The 20,733-nt window shown below is 45.4% G+C and overlaps 1 protein-coding gene across 9 annotated transcripts in view; it reads right to left on the bottom strand.

Moving 5' to 3' along the window:
• The window catches only part of RUS5 (root UVB sensitive protein (Protein of unknown function, DUF647)), a 218,744-nt gene that overhangs the window by 181,841 nt on the left and 16,170 nt on the right, over positions 1-20,733 (bottom strand). For 7 of the 9 annotated variants that reach the window (XR_015693315.1, XR_015693314.1, XM_087694117.1 and 4 more), the window contains exon 2: positions 12,438-12,503. Coding sequence is in view for 7 of the 9 variants with exons in the window: in XM_087694117.1 (XP_087550243.1) it covers positions 12,438-12,503 (66 nt within the window). In the remaining 2 variants the exon portion in view is untranslated. Of the gene's footprint in view, positions 1-9,565; positions 11,485-12,437; positions 12,504-20,733 lie in introns of those variants that run through there. The other 2 variants (XM_087694120.1, XM_087694119.1) reach the window with 2 other exon arrangements.

Raw genomic sequence — 20,733 nt, 5'->3', positions numbered from 1 at the left:
ACAACCGCAAGGGTCCCAAAGGTACTCGTGGCTATGAAAGATACAAAGATATATACCAAAGTTCCTAGAGATTGAGGCAGGAGGACACTCCTTCAAGCAACAGGTCATTGTGACTGGGCAACCAGGGCATAACTGTGTTGCCATGACTTTGGGTATCAAGCAACAGATTGCATGCGCTTCAGAGCCAAGGCGTCTCTGCCGACAATAGGCCTGTAGGTGGACACTGACGGTTTTACACGGATCCAAAGACGACAAAGAGGGAGATGCCGGGGGGCCCGTAGTCAACCCCTCAAACATAGCCACGGCAGCAAGGAGCAAGAGGGTGAGCAACAGCCCCCCGATAGAGCACCCCGCACCCCCTGCTCATCCCACCCGGCAGGACCACAGTCCTCCACATCCACCACCCATGGAGGCGTCACAGACTACCTCACCCGAGATCCCACACCCCCCCCCCCGACCCTGGCCCACAGCCCCCCCTTCCAGAACCATCGGGGCTCCCCCCACTCCCACCTCATACCTATGACCACCCCACCATCCCTCGATCTTCCTCCTCCCCACCATCTCTCCCAACGATCAGCCCCCCTGATCCTCCACCCCCCGCCCATCCCCCCCCTTCTCAAGAGGTGGGAATTTTCATGTGGTATGCAAGTCAAGGAGCGGCAAGGTCCATCTACTAGCACCATTGGATGGACCAAACTATGCTTTCTTCCTTCAAACCTCTCCCTCAAGAGACTAGACAATGACATAGATAGACGAGGAGGTAAAGAGTCACGTGGCAGACCACATCTCCCACTGGATGGGAGAAGGAGGACTAGCACTATTTTCCCAACAGTGGCCAGGTTGCATGATGGACATTAACTGGTGGGCTGGTGCCGAGGTCCCACATTTGAGCATTATCTTTTGAGCCCCTCCATAGCAGAGAGCACCAATGGATGTGATCGAGTGGCCCCTGGCATAAGCTGCCCATTTCTACCAATGTACAGCAACTCTTAGCCTGGCTGATAGATGCCCTCATGGTACCACTTGGAGCATCTATCTCCCCCATGGTTTGCCCAAGAGCCACCTTGGGGGAATGGAGTTCGCCTTCCAGGCCTGCGGCAAAGCGTATTCGCAGGCCCCATAGCTCTTCTTCTTCATCAGCAGCTTCCACACTAAACAGATGCCTGCTCGGTCAGTCACAAGTTTCCCTATGAGTTTACATCTTACATCCTAGAATGTGAATAGTCTCCACTACAGTGGAGCATGCGGTTCCAAGAAGTTGATTGTTCGGCAGGAATTGCAGCCTGCCCTTGTCGGACAGATCAACATCTTACTTCTGCACGAGCACAAGCTCACCCTTCCCCAGGCCCATCGGCTCCTATATTGGCCCGAGCCTCGCCGCCCGCCTGTGTACGTGATCATGGGGTGATTGTGGCAAGAAGGTTTCTATGGATCAGATTGGATATTGGGGGCTCCTACCTTGGAGTCCTCAATGTTTATGCCCTTACTTAGGGCACGCAACAGGTTCTAGGTGGAGATCGCAGCAGGACTCCCAAAGGTGGACTCCTGAATCGTTGGAGGAGACTTCAACAACCTGGAGGGTCTAGAGGACCAGTGGGGCAAAGGCAGAAACTACCAAGGTATGGTAGGGGAGGAGCAAGAGGCATGGGAGGTCTTCCTCCTTGCAGTAGAAGTACGCAATGCCTGGAGAGACCCAGCTTTCCACAAGAGGGAAAGGTCGTTGGACTTCTCTTGGGGATACAGGTGGCTGGGCGGAGTTTTGCTGGAGCTGTTGGACAAGTTCTATGTGGGAGAGTGGGGATGCTCTCGCAGAGGCCATGCAGGGCAATTGGTCGGCACCACTTTGTCTGATCGCTCCCGGTTCTCCTAACACTTGATGCCCCAGTTTCAACCGTGGACACACGATCCTATTGTATCCCTGACTCAATCTACATGAGGGAGGAGGTGAGGATGCAAATTGAGCAACTCTGGACTAGGGAGTGGAACAAGAGGAACCGGATCGCAAAGGAGGTTGCAAAGGTCCTAGCCGAGTCGAACAGGATCTACCAGGAGATAGCCCTGCAGGCCAAGCATCAAAACTGGGAGGGAGAGAGAGCACTCCAATGAGACGTAGCAACCATGTAGAGACTACTCAAGGAGACAGCAGGGGACCCCACTCTCCACCCTCCCCGGCGTCGAGGATAGGCGCTCAGAGTTTTCCTTTCATAACTCAGCATCTTTTTGGGCACGGAAGGGGAACACGATGTGCAAGGAGTTTTTCCAGGTGCATTAACCTCGCACCTCAAGAGATCGAATTCACAGCCTCCAGGATCAATATGGAAGGATTCGCTCTAGCCCAGATAAGGTGATGGAGATTGCCATTGACTACTACAGACACCTTTTCCAACACAAGGCAATCTCAACCAAAGGACGGTGCTATAGACAGTAGGTCTGGGACCACATACCGTCCCTAGTCATAGAGGAGATGGGACACTCCCTCCTAGACCCCTTCACAGACAAGGAATTAGAGGAGGCTTTCCATACACAGGACGGGCAAAAATGCCGAGGAGAGGACGATCTTTCTAAGGCCTTCTTCGCTACCTACTAGGAGGTGGTGAAGCACCCCCTATTGCTGGCCTTTCAAGAGATTTTCAGCTGAGGACGGATGCTAGGGAGTCTATCGGTAAATCTTATCAGTCTCCTCCCCAAAGGGGGAAACTGGTTGGAGCTATCCCAGTGGAGACCGATCACCCTGTTGTCAATGGCCTATAAGGCACTCGCTAAGATGGTCGGTAAGCGGCTCCGCCCCGTGCTTCCAAACATCATTCATGACACACAGATAGGTTTTGTCCACGATAGGAGAATCCTAGACAATGTCTTCACCTTCTTCAAGGCAACTGAGTGGGCCCCGCACAGTGGTCAGGGATTGGTTATACTTCTCCTGGACTTTGAGAAAGGCTATGACACGGTTGATGGGACTTCTTAGAGGCCACCATGGTAAGGTTGGGCTTCAGGCATGGATCCGCGGGGTCTCTACACTTTACAGATCGGCTACCAGTAGCGTTCTCATAGGTGGTAGGAGGGGAGAGGAGTTTTGGCTAGAGAGAACGCAAGGCTATCCTCTGGCCCCGTATCTATTCCTACTCTTTGCAGAGGCGATATCCTATTTCCTCCGCTCACGTATAAGCGGGCTACGTGGCCTTCGACTTTCGATGAGGGAGGAGACGGAGTTGTTAGATTCAAAGTATGCCGGCGATACCGCACTTTATATAGAGGACGATGAGCTAATGCTTGAGAGAGTGAGACTAGCTCTGGAGATATTTTGCACTGCAGCGGGAGTGAAAATCAACTAGTGAAAGTTGGTTGATTTTCTTACGGACCCAGACTCTAGCACGGAGTGGGGCGTCCACTTGGGATTCAGATGGGTGTACAGAGGACAGACCATCCGATACCTTGGGTTTCAGGTGGACTCAACATCACCCTTGCCCAGCACTTTCTTCCAGTTCTTGACTCTATTAGGTGGAAGCTGACCTACTAGAGTGCTACCCGCCATTTCTTAGCGGGCCGAGCCCTGGTGGTCAACCAGGCCCTCCTAGCGACAGCACGGTACATCGCCTCATGTTGGTGTTTTTCCTCATCTTGTGTAGTGTAGGTTGGCCCCCTAGTGCGGAATTTTCTTTGGGCCGGTTCAGACAGTTCCAAGGATTCTCAAGCCAAGGTGGCGTAGGCGACCATCATCCGGCATCGATCTGAGGGAGAGCTTGGGATCATAGAACCAGAGTTCCAGAGCCTGGCCCTTTTGAGCAAGCTAGTAGTCCGCGGGCTCACGCCAAGAGGGTAGACCTGGCAGATCCTAATGCAGGAGGATTTCCAAGAGTGCAAACCGAGGCTTGGTGGTGATTGGAGACCATCCTTGAGATGGATCTTCACGACGGCCCAAATCACGCCCCCCAGATCCTCCCTCCTCCACAACCTACTTCATGTGTGGCACGGCCTCCGTAAGGCCCTAATTCAAAGCCCCCCAAGATTCCAGGAGGAGATAGACTGCCAACTCGTGGTCCGGAACCCCCAGGTCAGAAATAGGGATGGAATACAGGTTGGCAAGCGCCCCCAAATCCAATGGGCTTGCTGGGAGACCGGCCCTGCTCGCACTATCAGGACATGGCAGGAGATGTACAAGATGGTGGACCAAGAGGTGTTGCAGCAGGCATCATGTTGTCAGAGAGGAGCAAAGCTGAGGAGAAGAGAGATTGTTGCAACAATACCTCAGGAGTGGCCTGACCCCCTGATCTAAGAGCCGATAGAGCCTGGCGAGGTATGGGCCGCTAGGTATCCCCCTACAAGTAAAAGGCAGAGTGAGTGGTGCCCCCTACGGGATTTTCTTCACCATGCAAGAGCGAGGGGGGGTTGGTCCTTGACAGAGGGCAGCAGGATGAGGATATCATTGTCCTTCCATGAAAGACTACCCTTGAATTCAATCCCCTGCGAAGACAAATGGGGCTGAGAATGGAATGAAACTCCTTTAAGTGGGCTAATATGAAAGTATCCTCCATGTGAAGTTCATGAGTTGCTTCAGCCAATACATTTAAAATGCGGGGCTCTACTTGTCATAGACATTTCTTATCCCATAAGTTCCATACAAAAGACTACCCATGGGAGACAATATTATAGAAAACCTGCTTAGAGAGGGACAAAATGATGGTGGAGTTACATAGCTCATCCAATTTAGCCCAATCCTGTATCAATGCGTTCAAGCTTGAGACCTTCATGTTTCAAAGGCTTAACCTGCATTTTCTATACTAAAACTTGTCAGATTTGGGTCTTCCAATAGTTGTAGTTGGTGCCATCCACTTGTGTGGTTGGTCTTCAAGGGAAGACCTAGCATTTGGACCCTTACGTGTTTTGGGAGGAGTTCCGGGAGTGGCGCCTCTGGATATAGGAGAGTAGGCCACTTGATGAGCTGGAGTGGGACCTTGGAGAGTGGCTATAGCCGGCCACTGCGGTCGCCAAGAAGCCATTGAGGTTCTTGGAGTACATAGCGAGGATTGGCAAACATATACTAATGCAGGAGAACATGGACTGGGCGCCTTCGCATAGTAGATATTGGGTGGAGCACAGCGTCACAGATGCCTTCCGTTGGACTTTCTGGCACCGCCTATGGGACAACTGGAGACTGAGGAGGGTATCGTATTTCCTATGGCTTTTGGCACATGGAGGTTTGGCGGTGGGGAGTCGGCTAGCCCAAATGTAGCAAGATGAAGGGTGTAAATGCTACCCACAATAGCTTTTGGAAACTCCAAAGCACTGCCTTCAGTCGTGCAAGGCGGCACAGCTTGTGTGGAGAGGAGCATGTTGCATTTTCCACCGTTTGGCACCCAACCTTGGATGTATCTCATGGGGAGCTTTCTATTAGAAGACAATCAACCATGGCCATCACCTTTTGTATGAGGCTGGGATGCAGCACATGATTTTCATCATTAAGGTTGGGTCTTGCGCAATGGTCAACTTGGAAGCTTTACCAAGCCACCAGGTACTAGAGCCCACACCAGACTGCTCTAAGGTATGGAAGATTGCAGGGGGTCTTACTGGATGGTACATCTAGAAGGCACGCTATCAAGAGGTTTTTGGCGGGGAGAGCCTTTCAGTACAAGCGACTTTGGCAGAGCTCTGGACCTCCATCATCCGCTCTCTCCGCGGCCAGTGGGACTAGGTGCAGGGTGAGTCTCGAGCTCATCAAGAGCTCCATTTTCACTTCTTGCGCACCTGGGACGGCCAAGACCTATTCTTCATGATGCAGGCAGGCAGCCCTAGATGGCAATACACCCCTCCTCCATGGCTTCTTGCCCCCATCTCCCCCAAACTGCCTTGAGAGGCTTGTATACATGATGTATTTGTAACTTTGCATCAGCTCCAGCTAGTCTATTGAGCATGAGCACTCCATTGTATTCAATTTTTCTGAGTAATACAATTAGCCACACTTTACTTGCAAAAAAAATTTTACATGATCATTTCAAGATTGAAGAACATAAAATGATCACTTACAACTTGCAATTTACAAAGAATGCATTAAGCAAGTAATAAAGTTGCAATCTACATAGATATTAGAAATCTTGAAGACCATAAGTACTCACGAGTACATCACACATAATAGGGAAATGAAGGCATGAGAAGTTAGAATGAAGAGATAAGAATTAGAAAAAGGAGGAAAAGATGGAAGGAAGAAGAAGAAGTGCAGCAACAGCAGCAAAGGAAGAAGAAGAAGATAGTTTAGAAAAGAAAAAAAAGGAGGAGGAGGAAGGAAGAAGAAGAATAAGAAGAGAAAGGAAGATAGTAAGGAAGGAAGGAGGAGGAGAAGTAGGAGGAGGAGCAAGAGGAGCAAAGGCAGGCCACTGGCCATAGGAGCATGGGTGCACATGCAGGAGTGGGCCCAAAGAATGCAGGAGAATGAGAAGGGGGGAAAAAAAAGCACCCAAACTCTTTGGATAAGCTATTTCGACTGCAAGGTGGTCTGGCCAAAACAGCATTTCACATAACCCATTTTGGTCCCAAAGGGCCGAACCCTTTCAGCGGCCCCAAAATAGTTTCAGGGTACTATGGGAGAGATCTTCACCAACATTCTTGTGTTTTCTTCTCCAGTTGACTACCCAGCAGTCATCTTGATAGCAGCCATCATCAAGGAGAGATCTCAACATATCTTTTATCTCCAACAACTCTTGAGGACTACATTTCACTCCCTCTACTGCTGTCCCTCATCTTCTAGTGTCTATAACATCCTAGTGCCCGAAGAACTGTGTTTCGCTCCCTCCATATAGCAGCGCCTTTCCTTGTCATTGACACTTCTGCTTGAAGATTTGCATTTCTTTCCCTTCACAATGCAGATTCCTTCCAGGTGCACCAAGATAGTGCCATTATCTCCGAGCTCTACTTCATTGTATCAGCATGAATCATTCAACATGATTCAATGTTCATTATTCTTCATTCATCTTCTTCTTCAATATTTCTGAGTTTTTCTGTCTTGACTTTGCCATACACTGTTTCTACCCCCAAACCCGACCATTCCTCTCGGCACGGTATTAGAGCATACCATTCCATCTCTCAACACACCCCCTCCTTGGATATAGTTAAAATGCCTATTCCTAATCAGCCCAAACACACATATGGATCCACTGTGCACACATCTTCGACGCCGCATGGTGGACACTTTAGAGTAAATCCCCAAGTTTACTCCAATACTCATCCTTCTAGTTGCTACTGCCAAGAAAGAGAGAAAGAAAGAAAGAAAGAAAGATATATTAACGTCTACATAAGGCTAGTGTGGCCTATGGGACAAAATCCAAAGTACATCATGTCAAATGTCATCTCATCAGTAATGTGAAGATAACATTAATATAAGTAAGTGGCCTATCAAACAATCCAAACGATGTCCAGTGTTATCCCATCAATAGAAAGCAAAGGAAAAACCTAAACTGGCAGAACAATTTACGAAAACTCTGGTGGAGACAAGGCTGTAGTTGATCTCAAGATTTGCACCTGATCTCAGCCATGACGTTGTCCCTGACTACTCCAGTGATATGCGTGGTGGTGATTCTCTAGCATCTCATAACAATGGCTATTATCCAGCTATGATGTGGCCTCCTCAGACTTGGTCCTAGTAGATAGGGTTGTCTACTCGATGAAGTGAAATGGCTCTATCCAATGTGACTCCATGGCGTGGAATGGGAGGGGTCTGGTTGGGTGGCTCTCTCTGTGCTAGGCTAGTAGTGTCAGTAGGGACTGATCTATGAAAAACGTCTGTCACTACTCTCTGTGTGGGTCCCTCTAGGTGAGATGGCCTCCTATCTCGCAATAGTGTTGTGTGGCGCCTCTAGAACTCCAAGAGGAAAAGACCTAAGCATCTCTAGTCCTTAGACTCTATAACATGACAAAGAGGTCCAAAACCATCATGGAAGAGGCAATGGCACCGTCCTCATATGTCATAGTATGCTGTATATTTGCATATGTAGTATTCCTATGTCCCACGCTCTTGGCCACAAAGGTGGCGAGACCTATCCTCCATCGGAGTATCTATCCATCTGCCTGTCTCCATCTATAGCCTATGGGAGGAGGTGTGAATCTGTCCAATAGCAGCCCGTATGCTATGGCAGAGATGAGTGTCTGTGTATATTGGCCGAATAGTGAGCCCATCATCAGAGAGAAGCAAGAAATGACTCCGTTAGAACTCCATCCTCAATCCTAGAGGGAGTGATGGGTGGATCAATATCCTTGATGTCTCAATCCTCAAGATATCAACTCTCATCACCTTGTGAGTGGTGGGTGGATCCTTGTCCTCGATGCCTCAATCCTCAAGATATCAGCTCTAATCGATTGAGAGAGAGTATAGGGCAGTCAAGGTTGTAGTCAAAAAGTGGAAGGCTGTCAATATCGCAAACCACGTACACTCATTCAAGAAGTCATCTATGAAAACCAACAGTTCTTCTCGCCCTTTGTTGCTAGTTGTCTAGATGGAGTTAGTGCCAATCTAACGTTTCTATGATGTGAAAACTCCCATAATCTGTGCCAAAAAGCCATTGCCATAACGAGTGCCTTTGTGACTAGAGATGTTGCCCCTAGATCTCCTCTAACAATGCAATATGGGGTGGAGGGCTTACTTCTAATCGTTCGTGCTATCATCATAATGAATGGTCTTTCCGTGCTATCCCAGCTATCATAATAATCTCTCTCTTCTAGTCTGATCAATGAGTGGGCAAAGATGCTTGTAGTACAAGCTACAACCCCATACCTCTACTCCATATAGTAGTGTATAAGGATATATGCCTTCTTGTAGTATGTGATATTTTCAAAAAGAACCTTTCCATTTACACATTAGCCTAGGTGTGACTAGGATCTCAAACAACCATAATTTGGTGTGAGTATCCTGGAACTATATTTGAGCTCATTGGTTCTCAAGTACCCCTAGTGCTGCATAGCCTCATGCCAAACATGCCTTTGATGCCTCTCTCAACGAAAATCGTGGGCCAGAGAAGGTGACTCCCAAATAGACATACTCCCTAACATACTCCACTGTGTCTCCTCCAAATGTGAAATGGTACCTTGATCTAGTCACCCATGATGTTGAAGTGTTGAAGACCATGGTTTTGGTCTTCCCAAGGTTTACTATGAGGTTTCTATCTCTAGAAAAGATGTGCAAAGCATCTAGATGGCACTACAATCCCTCCAATTAATCCAAAATGAGAACAATATCATTTGCATACAATCATATCAATATCAACACCCCTGCTACGTTGGGTTTTGTCAATGTGATCAAACACTTCATCTATATACAAATCAAACAATGTGGGTGAAAGTGGGCATCCTTGTTTCACTCCTATGGTACTGTTGATCCTCTCTGACAATCCCCTAGGTGCCTGTACATGACTTATCACTATCTCATACAGAGCATAAATATCTCATTTTATACCCTCTTGTACTCCAATATCATGCAGTCTCTGCATAATGCGTCTATGAGACACTGTATCAAAAGCTTTACGGAAATCCACAAAGCAGCAATAGATCCTCTTATCTCAAGCTCGACCCTCCTGGACAATACCTCTTGAGTGTGGGAATAAGGTCTAGTGTGGTATATCCGCATCTGAAACCTGTCTGTCCTTGTGCTCCCTTCCCTTGCATCTCAACCCGCTCACTGAGTTCATGCTCCAATATAGATCCATATACTTGGCCAAAGTATGGCCAATCGTGATAGTCCTGTAGTTGCTAGTGATCAAAGAATCACCACTCTTAAAGAGTGGAATTATAATATTAACATATTTACATTACTCTCATGTAAGTATTCAATGCATACCACTGTATTCAATTTTTCAAGTACAATAGTCTCTGTTGCATTACTGCAGAGTATCTCACAGTGTATGATCTCCAAATTGCATCCGTCACAGTCAATACATCTCTGCGTCACCTCAATCAAATTTACTGCATCACCTCAGTCACAGTCATATAGTCACATCAGCTAGCATCACGTCCACCACAGTCACTGCATCAAAGCATCACGTCACTGCATCACTGTGTCAGAGCATTTCACCACTAGATCACTGCTTCAGAGCATTTTGTCACTGCATTCATCACCTGTCTGCTTATTTAGCTCTCTAAATTCCACGCAAAGTCGGATTTGATTATTTTTATTCTTCCTAATCACAACTGCCCCTTTACCCTACATATTGCTGCAAAACTTTCATTTCCAAGCTCTCTGGCAAGAACCCATCATCATGCAAGACATGCATACAATCCAACCAACTCCATGTCACTATATATTGCATAGAGTGGAAAGTATACCCATAAGCTTATGAACACAGCCAAGGTCAGAGATCTTGCTTCAGGACTCTCCCAATCATGACCTTCCAGTGCATCCACTACACAGTGTCTAGAAGTAGAAGAGGAGAGTTCCACGTGCATGTTGAGTGAACCAGCTCTACCAAGAGAAACACTTAATCTTGGCTATCTCCATAAATCATGTTAATGTGAGACATTATTGGGTGCATAAACACCAACAAACCATAAGACTCACCTCATGCATGATTTCAACCACCAAAAATCCACCAAATACATTATTTTTAACTAAAACAAGCTGAAATTTTTCTCATGAACAATCATCATCATACCAAAATGCTTCATGGCAATGACCCCAGCATAAAACAACTTGAACCCATGGTATTGAACAATCTTGCCAACTTTTTTGTGACTCTTATGCTCAACAGCACAAAGCACATCACATTCATTTCCATGAAAAACATGCCATATATCATGCTATTTGTTGCAAGACCAAACACCGTGAACATTCCAAGTGGCAGCCTTCATTTGCAATGTGGGAAAGACTGAGATCCAAGGCTTATCATGCCTCGATTTGGCCTTAGATGTTAAGACCTCAAGCACTCCATCATCCAAGAAATCTTCCAAGACAGCAAACACATTCTGCCCATGAGACTCTAACTTTAAGGTGGAAGGTTTATCATCAGTCTTGGAGACAGAGCCTGGATACTCCCTATCCCAAGGAATAATCACCTTGCCTCTGTTTGCCAAAGGCAAGGTGTAAGGGTAGATCCCATGATCGATCAGCCCAAGGCCTCAAACTATATGGTAACTTTTGATTCATAAGGTCCTTTATCATTTGCATTTTGCTTTGCAGAGGGCTTATCCTTTCAACATACATATGTTTGAAAGGAATCCAGAGGGCCTACCAAAGCACCAACATGTTGCTCAACCTCATGCTTTTTCACTTTTTTGGTATGGGCATCTATCCAACCAGTCTCAGTAGCAGGCAATGACAACATTGATTGTTTGCCTTTATTCAAATCTTGCTTACCAAGATGGTCATCTATGCCAATGGAATCAAGCCCAAGCTGGTGCATTCGCTGTTTCAAGGCAGCTAGCATTCACACTATCACCGAATCCATTATTACATGGAAGAGGTTGTGCATCATCTTCTGCTGGAGCCATCCAGTAGATTGGCACCTCCCCTTATGAACCTTTTAGCCACCCGGGCCAACAGCAATGGCAGCTCCCCTGATCAGTACTGCAGGCCGCCTCTCTGCCAGATCAAGTCCCCTTCCCAGTTGTATTGCAGGCTGCCCAATCCAGCAAAGAGGCCCTCTCTCAGAACTGCCATTGGGCCCCTCCAAAACCTGAAGACAGCCTCCATCGCCTCCAGAAATCCAGACCGGCTTCTCTGCTGCAGTAGCCATCATACCCGGATCATTGTTTAAGTCAGCTCAAACTTCCAACTTTTTGGGACATTCAGCCATGAAGTGCCCCAATTTCCCACAAGAAAAACAATGACCAGCAAAGATTCCCCATCTAAGGAAAAATCTCAAAGGATGCATACCAGTGGAATTGATACACAACCAGGCTTCTTGCAATAGTGTCCCAAAGCATACAGAAACGATTTTGGTTGACTGCCCGAATATTTGGAGGCACCGAAACCTTGCCTATGGCAGCCATGGCATCATTCCATTAGTAATAATAAACAGATGGATGGCCCTTAACTTAGCATCGGCACAAACTATGGTAATTGCTTCTCCACACCTCAGGTTAACATATCTTATTTATCACACTACAAGATCACAACCTCTGATGGTACAATCCCCTACCTCGGCTTCTTTTCCCCATTAACCATACCAATCTAAGAGGCTTGCATTCACATGATGTAAACTTTAATCACCAACTATGTTGTTGAGCCAATGTATTTCTTTGCCTTTGCCCTTATAATCCAATTAGCCCTGCTTGATTTTGCCAAAATAAACAAAAAACATCTAAAAGGAGCTAAATTCCCCTTGTCACATGCTTCATGACTTTCTTTGAGCAAACCAGCATATACTTTTCATTCTCTTGGCATGGATCCAAACCACCTGTAGAGCATTCTAAAGAATTTAAAATTCAAAATTTTATAATCATCAAATTCACAAGTGACTTACTTGCGAGTTACCTCATTTCCAATCTTTTCCACCAGCAGAACAGAATCATCATTGACTTTTTTCTTCCTGTTTCATGAATGAATAACATGAATAAGTTTATAGAATCAACATTAAAGAAATGAAACCTAATCATCATTTCAGAATAAGCATTGGCAACTTTGCTTGACCACCATCTAGAACAAAAGAAAAAGGAAAATGTGTACAGAATTATCGTTGGTCATTTTAGAATATGCATTTGCAGCTTTACTTGAGCACCATCTAGAACAAAAGAGAAACAAAAAATGTGAATAACGACCAATTTATTCAAATCTCTAACCAAAGTGTGCTATGAAGGAATGGGGAATGGAAAATAAAGGAGACCTTTGTTGAACTTCTGTGCTGTCATCTAAAAGGCAAAATATATTTCGCATAGTGATGCAGACTCTCGGGTGTAAATTTTCACCCCCTTTGTTCCCTCCTTTCTCGGCACCAATTCTAATGAACAAGAAAAAGAGAGAGAGAAGAAAGAAAGAAAGTTATATTAGCGTCTAGAAAAGGCCAAGTTGGCCTATGAGACCAAAAGGTTACATACAAATGTCTAGGAAGTTTTCCAAGTCCCAGTAAAGCTACTATCTAGTGTTATAGTAAACTAGGTGAGTAGGTACAAAATGGTATACAAACTCGATACAATCTAGATGCACTTCAAGTGCAGTATGGAACAGGTCATGGAGCGTGGTCATCCTAAGATGTCCCACATGGGCCTATCTAGCATGGAGAGGCTGCAGCGGCAAGGTATGGCTCCCTGGTGGCACTGTAGTATCCACTGTATCTGTAGGTGATGTCTCCTGCAGGGGTGTGGGCAGCAAGCTCTGCCTCTCTCTGTAGCTCTATCCAAGGTGACTCCTCATGGTGGGGCCACTGGTCGGTTGGCTGCAGTCCTTGTTGTAGAAATGAAATGATATATTAACCTCTACAAAAGGCCAAAGTGACCTATGATACCATGAGTTACAATCATCTACATGTCCATACAACTATCTGAAGAGAACATTAAATGAAAAATGTAATGAACAATACAAAAAAGCTATAAGCTAACATACAATAAAGAGCTCTAGCTGATAGGTGTAGAGGGCCTAGCTCTAGCCCGAGCAATGATCTCCCATATCTACATATGGAAGTGTCACTAATGTCTATGCCTAAGTTGACGACGTCTGGAGATCATCTCAGCTAGACAGCTTGAGCAATTAGTATAGTAAGGCATCAATGTCCATTGTCATTTAACTACTGTAGTCTTGAGAAGGGTGTCTCCGAGTCGCCGTATCTCAAGGAGGAAGGGTCAAGGCACCGCTCATTAGGGAAATCCATGACTCTAGCTAGGGGCCAAAATCGCCTCTAAACAAGCAATGGAATCGACCTCAGATCTCATAGTATGCTGGGCAGTGTCATATGTAGTGCTCCTCTGTCTCTAGCTCAAGCTAACATAGTTGGCATTAGCGCTCCTTTGCTCGTATCCCTATTTATTTTGTGAAAGCCTTTGGAATTGCCTACTTGTTTCTTGTCTCTCGTCCAGTCACTTAATCGACCGCCGCCTCCCCTTTTGAAACAATTATTCTCAACCAGAAAAAACAAAAAGAAAAAGAAAAGTTCACTCTGGTTCCATCCGCCTTTGCACAAGTTGGTAGGCTACTGGGTAGCCAACATGCACCCTTTATCCAACGCCCTAGCCTCTCGAGGGTGACCACTTGGACTCCCTTGGTAAGATAACCATTTCCTCTGTAGTCTTGGTAGGCCACTGAGCAACCACCGTACACCCTTTGTCTAATGCACTAATTACTTTAGGATGGGACGCCTTGGGGTAAAACCACATAAAAACAAAAATACTCAAAGTTTGGCTTGGCCTTCCTTTTCGGCTCAATTTTTGGGCCTAAGAGGGGTGTTTAGTTAACATAAGCATTACATGCTAAATTAGCCATTTAAATAGTCCCAAAAATGCTTAATTAATTAAAACCCTAAAATGGTGCACGATTCGAGAGGTTTAAAATAGTGCAAGGTATGAGGACCTGAAACGTTCCATAAATAGGCAAGCTATCCTCCATTCAGCCTCAATCTCGTGCTAGTGCTAGAACTTTGCTACCCACACCCCATTCGCAGAGAACATCTCAAACGAAGCTGCCCCAACCTTGTGCCCATCCACTAGCACCTATTTTGCTGCCTCCACCTTGCTATGCAATGCCAACTGATCCAGTCCATCTCCAAAGCTGCGTTTGCCAATTGGCAATATCTTCCTCAACTTGGCAACATCATTCCAGCTTGGCTACCATTACTCCTTGCTTGGCAATATCCCTATGGCTGCATTTGACATCTTGGAGGCTCTTCCTGATCAGGGCAACCCTATTCCCATCTGCATTTGCACTTTTTGCTGCCGCCTATCATCCCACCGACACCTAGAGTCTATGTTTATATCCTTCTACTGCTGCCCAAACCAGTCACACCTCTAGGTATTTGTGTTTGTTGCATATTCTCTCTCCTCTACATATAATCCGGCTTCCACAACTATATTTGTTGGTGTTCGACTCTCGGAGGCTACCTTCACTACGTTCCGAGATCCATCAAGAGTACAACACACTCTCCCGCTCAGCACATTTGCCTTTGTCCTCAAGACATGAGAGTTCAAGGTACAGTTTCCATTCCTGCATACTTTGTTTGTTGCATGAGCATTGCATATTCAGCATTCAGTCATTCATTCAGATTCCACTGTGTTCATTGTCTCTAAGTTACGCTAACCCTAAGTGTGTTTTTTTGAGTTTATGCTTTGTCGTACACTTTTATTTATGTTTCTGCGTAGGGTATTTCTTCACATCCATGTCCTCTTGATGTCTAGCTGAGTGAGGTCCAACCAAGTAATCTTGCTAATCTCTGAGCGGCTCAAAGTAAGAGATGGTGCATCAAGGGAATACTGGAAGGGGGATAGCCTGTCCATGCTAAAGCCATGTAGCTCAAACCAATCTAACATTTGTACATACCAACAAGAAGTGTCACCCTCTTTGGCAAACTGTCCAGAAGATTCAAGAGAGCAAGTTGTACATATCTGTGTCTAGGTAGATCCCATAGGATATGTACATATGTGATTGATCGAGTGAGAGCCTCTACTACAATCGGTGTGGGCGCTAGCTCAGCTTTGATGACCACATGTGGGACCAAGGCCTTACATCTGATCAAGCTAGAGATCATGGATACAAGTGGTTGCTCCATCAATCTCCACCCATCATATGTGCAACTTGATTAGCTACAAAGATCCAAGTCCAAGCTCCTATACCTACACTTCATAGAGTAGTGTGAACGTAACCAATGTATCAAAGAGCCACATCTTAGTACAAGGCTCCTGAAATTGTAGCCATGAGCACATCCTCTCTAGCCCACCTAGTGCTATGCATCCTCGAGTTAGTCTAGTGTCCACTGCATCTCTCATAGAGAAGGTAGGGCTTATAAACAATACTCCCAAGTACATGTTGTTGAGAAACCCTTCATCCGCAATTTGCGTTTTTGCGTTTCTGTGTTTTGCGTTTAGGGTTTGCAGCCCCAAAAAGGGGCGCCATCCTAGACTAATTGTGTCTACTTATAGGCCACTCTCTCATTCATTCCTCACGGCTGATTCATTCAGTCCGTCATCTCTCCTCTCCAACCTTTCCACTACCCTCACACCCCTTCAAGAGGACATTGCGGTTCGTGGTTTGTGGCTGTCATCATCATCTTCCTTGTGCTACGGCACCCTTGTTCCCTTGCATCACATTCACTCCATGATTCAGAACTTCATCCTTCCATTCATCAAAGTTTCTTCTCTCTTCTCTTCTCTTCTCCATGTTTGCCGAGTTCACTCCGTGTTCCTCCCCACATACCCTACTGTCTCGCTGATACGTCATCTTTTGACCTGGTATCAGAGCTAGATCTACTCAAACAGTGGCAAAGATCCTCCACTCCAATGAAGGCAAAGACCGATGGCGCATTCGGCATCCACTTCTCTTCTTCTTCCGCTGCACCAAAATCTCATTTTTGCAAGTTTCAGGTGTTTTCAGCTTGCTGCCCACACCCTTTTCGCGGAGGACATTGCAGTCTCAGCTGTCCCTTGCATCTACAGTCTGGCGCCTGTTCCCAGCCTTCCACCCGCAATTTGTACCTGTTTACAGCAGAACGATTGTTGTTGATCACTCTCCAAGTCTTGGTGCTATCCTTACATCGCCGCAACGGATTAGTAAATGCATTAGAAAGCCTGGTTATGCACCACATGTTTTTGATTGAAAATTATGTTTGAGCACTTTAGGATCATCCACTTTTGCATGTGCATGTTAACCATGGTATTAGAATAAAAAGGACTGGATGCACAATACCTATTTTCGATTATGATGACCCACGCTTGAGTGTGGAAAGGCAACCTAGGCCGTAGGGTAGACGTTCATTTCTTGAGGAATTATTTGGGGCCAGGCAGACAGTCGGAGGTAACTAAATCTACCTCTCCCTCCAAGCTTTTAACCTGAAGCATTAAGTGTTTTGCCTTGAATAAGTTCCTTGAGCAAGGAAATTTAAACAATGTACCTAAGTGTACAATCACGATCATTTCGGAGGCCGTTTGTACGACCAACTGCTAAGGTGTGATTTCTTCTTCCCGAATGCTCCCAGCATTCGATCCTGGATCGTTCGCGACTTGGCGAGATTCCAAGGGCTTGGCAAGCTAGGTTGCTTGTTTCCCTTTTATCTTCGGGTTAGCGTTTGTACCCTGCCGACCTTAATTATCCTTACCTTAGGTTTCCTGGTAAAAATAGGTCATGGACAACCCCGTCGTCCTCGGTTGGTCAACTTGCTGGTTATCTCCTAGATCCTTTGGGGTAGCTATGTACCTTTATCTTTGATCTTAATTGATCAAGAGTGTCTATCCCCTTGGCCATGGTTGGTCAAGATGGTTCTGTTTAGAACAGTTCCTACTCCGACTTAAGTATAATCTTCTTAAGCCCTCTTAATAATACTCACAGGCGCTTAAGCTTTTACATATCCCTCTTGAAGTCACCGAGGACTTTGTCATGGGATTCATGGATCTCAGTCCCATTTGGTAAGTTACAAACAACGTTGAATTTTCCCAACAACTTTAAGGCACGCAACGTAATGTCATGCCTTTATTTCAATACTTACAATTTTGATATAATCCACATGATATTTTATGCCACACATGCGAAGGTATTTCTATGCATGCAACCTTAACATTATTCTTTATGTAATTATTTGCACGATCTATAGTCTTCTTGAATGATCTAACTTTATGTGATCATTGTATGAGCCTAGCTGCACTTTGATCTCTTCAGCAGATTATTACATATACCTTAGAATCCTTCTTGCAATACGGACATGCACTTTGTTTCTTTCAATGTCCTCTGAAATGCATTTTAAGCAGGAACTTGTGCAAGGAGCAATGCACTTTATGCAAGAATTTTTGGTACTTTACAATGCGATTTCTAATCAATTCCACCTATTATGATGACATCTTACGACCGAAATTATCTTGCTTGTTACATACAGCACAACCAAGTTCATACCTAGGAAATTATCAAACATGCAATTAATGTGATGCATGTGAATATGATTCTTCACCGTGATAATTATAACCTATAATTTAATGATAGAGCAACCTGGGTTTGGAGTGAAGCCGTGATTCCAGTGGTATTGATGCCTGATGAACCGTTCGCGGTTGCGGTGCCACCTTGTTTCGAACCTCCATCCACGCTTGCAGGGTTTCCGGCCATCTTTGTGGAACTACGCTTCGGGGCCATACTCGAAGACGCGTGTACGAGTGATAGAGTTCTCACACTCTCCTATGCAAGATTCACCGCCTCTCCTTGAGTGGAGGAAGAGATTGAGGGGAGGAGGGGCGTATTTCCGGAAATGACAAGAGAGGTGTGTGACCTCTCTTTGAGGGCGGGGGGGGCGGGTTTGGGGATGTGAAGAAGCTTCCAGATGATTCATTCAGTCCGTCACCTCTCCTCTCCAACCTCTCCACTACCCTCACACCCCTTCAGGAGGACATTGCGGTTCGTGGTTCATGGCTGTCATCATCATCTTCCTTGTGCTACGGCACCCTTGTTCCCTTGCATCACATTCACTCCATGATTCAAAACTTCATCCTTCCATTCATCAAAGTTTCTTCTCTGTTCTCTTCTCTTCTACATGTTTGCCGAGTTCACTCCGTGTTCCTCCCCGCACACCCTATTGTCTCGCTGGTACGTCATCTTTTGACACATGTAGAAATCTACGTACTCCAACTCCTCCTATCCATATGTGAGTTTAGGTGCTTATCACCTAACCCACTGTGGTGTAGTCTTAACACCATCACCATGGTTTTACCATGGTTCACTGAGAGAGAGAGAGAGAGAGAGAGAGAGAGAGAGATTAATATCTACAAGAGGCTAAAATCAGCGCATGAGAAAAGATAGATACATCTAAAGCTCAAGGAACTATCATCCACCCCGAGTAGAATAAAGAAAACGTGAGAAAAAAGAAAAATATATAGCTAAGAACAATAGATAACTAGGAAAAATGAAGGTAGGGGTCAAATTCATCTACTAGATATGGTAAATTTGATGGGTGTGGAACTAATAAGACAAGATAGGGAAGAAGAAGAAGATCATTATCATTCATTGATTTCCCTCATGGATGTATTGAACATAGATAGGATAAAGCATCATCATTGGACAGCTCAATGATGTGTTGGTATCTTCTATACCTTTCGATGATACCTTAGCAAGAGTGTGGACCGGGGCCATGGCCTATGCACTTTGCAGCCCTCCATGACTCTGTCCAAAGGAGACTCCTCGTAGTGGTCCATAGGTCTATCTGAGGTGTGCTCTATAGTATCCAAGGCAACTACAATGGGTTGCTTTACACCAAGTCTCCTCCTCACATGAGGAAAGCAAAGGGAGAGGGCAAAAATAAGAACGGCATACTTGTGAAGATATGCTAGGGTTCGCTTGGAGAAAACACAAAATGTACAAATATGATCAAAACACAATAAACGCAGACAAAAGCACAAAAACACAAAAAGTGCAAACAAGCAGAAATCAATAAATGAATGAATGCCAACATTAATGAGCACAAAAAGATACAAATGAAATGCTCAAGGAGCAGAGATTCCCAGAAATCACTGACTCTTGTGGGAGCGGGCTAAGGGAGAGGGGGAAAGAGTGGCACAAAAACACAAAAAGTGCAAACAAGCAGAAATCAATAAATGAATGAATGCCAACATTAATGAGCACAAAAAGATACAAATGAAATGCTCAAGGAGCAGAGATTCCCAGAAATCACTGACTCTTGTGGGAGCGGGCTAAGGGAGAGGGGGAAAGAGTGGCATACTCCATGTATGGATCTCGAGTGCAGCAATACCACCAAAATTGGATAGATGGAGCAAGCAATTGCTAAGGGTGATGTTCATCAGCAGCCAAGGGGCAGTCAGAGATGCAAATGACTGAAAATATCAAGAAGATGCTGCAAAAGACTGATCACAAACTGTTGGAACTTGGAAGACCAAAATGCAGAACAGGCTGATAATAGTGACAGCAAACACATTAGTTCCCTCTGAAAATGCAAATCAAATCAGGTTGCCCAGCAGGAAATCAAGTTGCACATGCTAGAAATCCGATCACCTACTATTTGGTGATAGAGATGAAGCTAGGAATGTGTCATGGCAGCTGCAGCAGGGCTGGATAACCATGAACGGCAGCAGATGCCATTGATGAAGAGCCTGCAGCAAAATGCAGCTGTAGCAGCCATGTGCAAGCTGGCGTCAGTAAGACAAGGTTAGATGATGGCGATGACGATTGTAGAAGATAAAAGGGTGGTAAAGGGATAAACAAGAATGCAAAAGGGATGAAGAGTGGTGTGCACACTAAGTCCCTTCTACAAAACATGTTGGAGCCAAAAGATTATCAAGTGTCGTACAACTAACTAGAGTGTTGTATAAAATGGTTAAAATGCCTTTTGTCGAGTTGTCTTAATGAGCCAAAGAATGCCAGAAAAATATCATAATTAATGAGGCACATTTTGGTTGCTCAACACACCCCCTCAGGCCCAAGAAGTGAGGCCAAAGAGAGTGGAGAGATATAGTGTGATACTTGCTCAAGATCCTAGGTGAGCAATGGAGTGCTACACAATGAAGTAAAAGGGATCATGCTACACAATGCATGGGTTTTCAACTTGAAAGGATGCTTACTTTCTTTAAGTCTTCATCCCAACCAGAGCACCCAAAACGTGTTCTGCTCGATGTAAAAGGGGATCATGCTAC

Source organism: Lygodium microphyllum, chromosome 15 (genome assembly GCF_053477565.2).
Source record: "Lygodium microphyllum isolate KBCC chromosome 15, Lygodium_microphyllum_v1.1.10, whole genome shotgun sequence".
Classification (NCBI taxonomy): Eukaryota; Viridiplantae; Streptophyta; class Polypodiopsida; order Schizaeales; family Lygodiaceae; genus Lygodium; species Lygodium microphyllum.
Note: the sequence above shows the minus strand (reverse complement) of the source record. Positions and strands in the feature narration are given on the sequence as shown.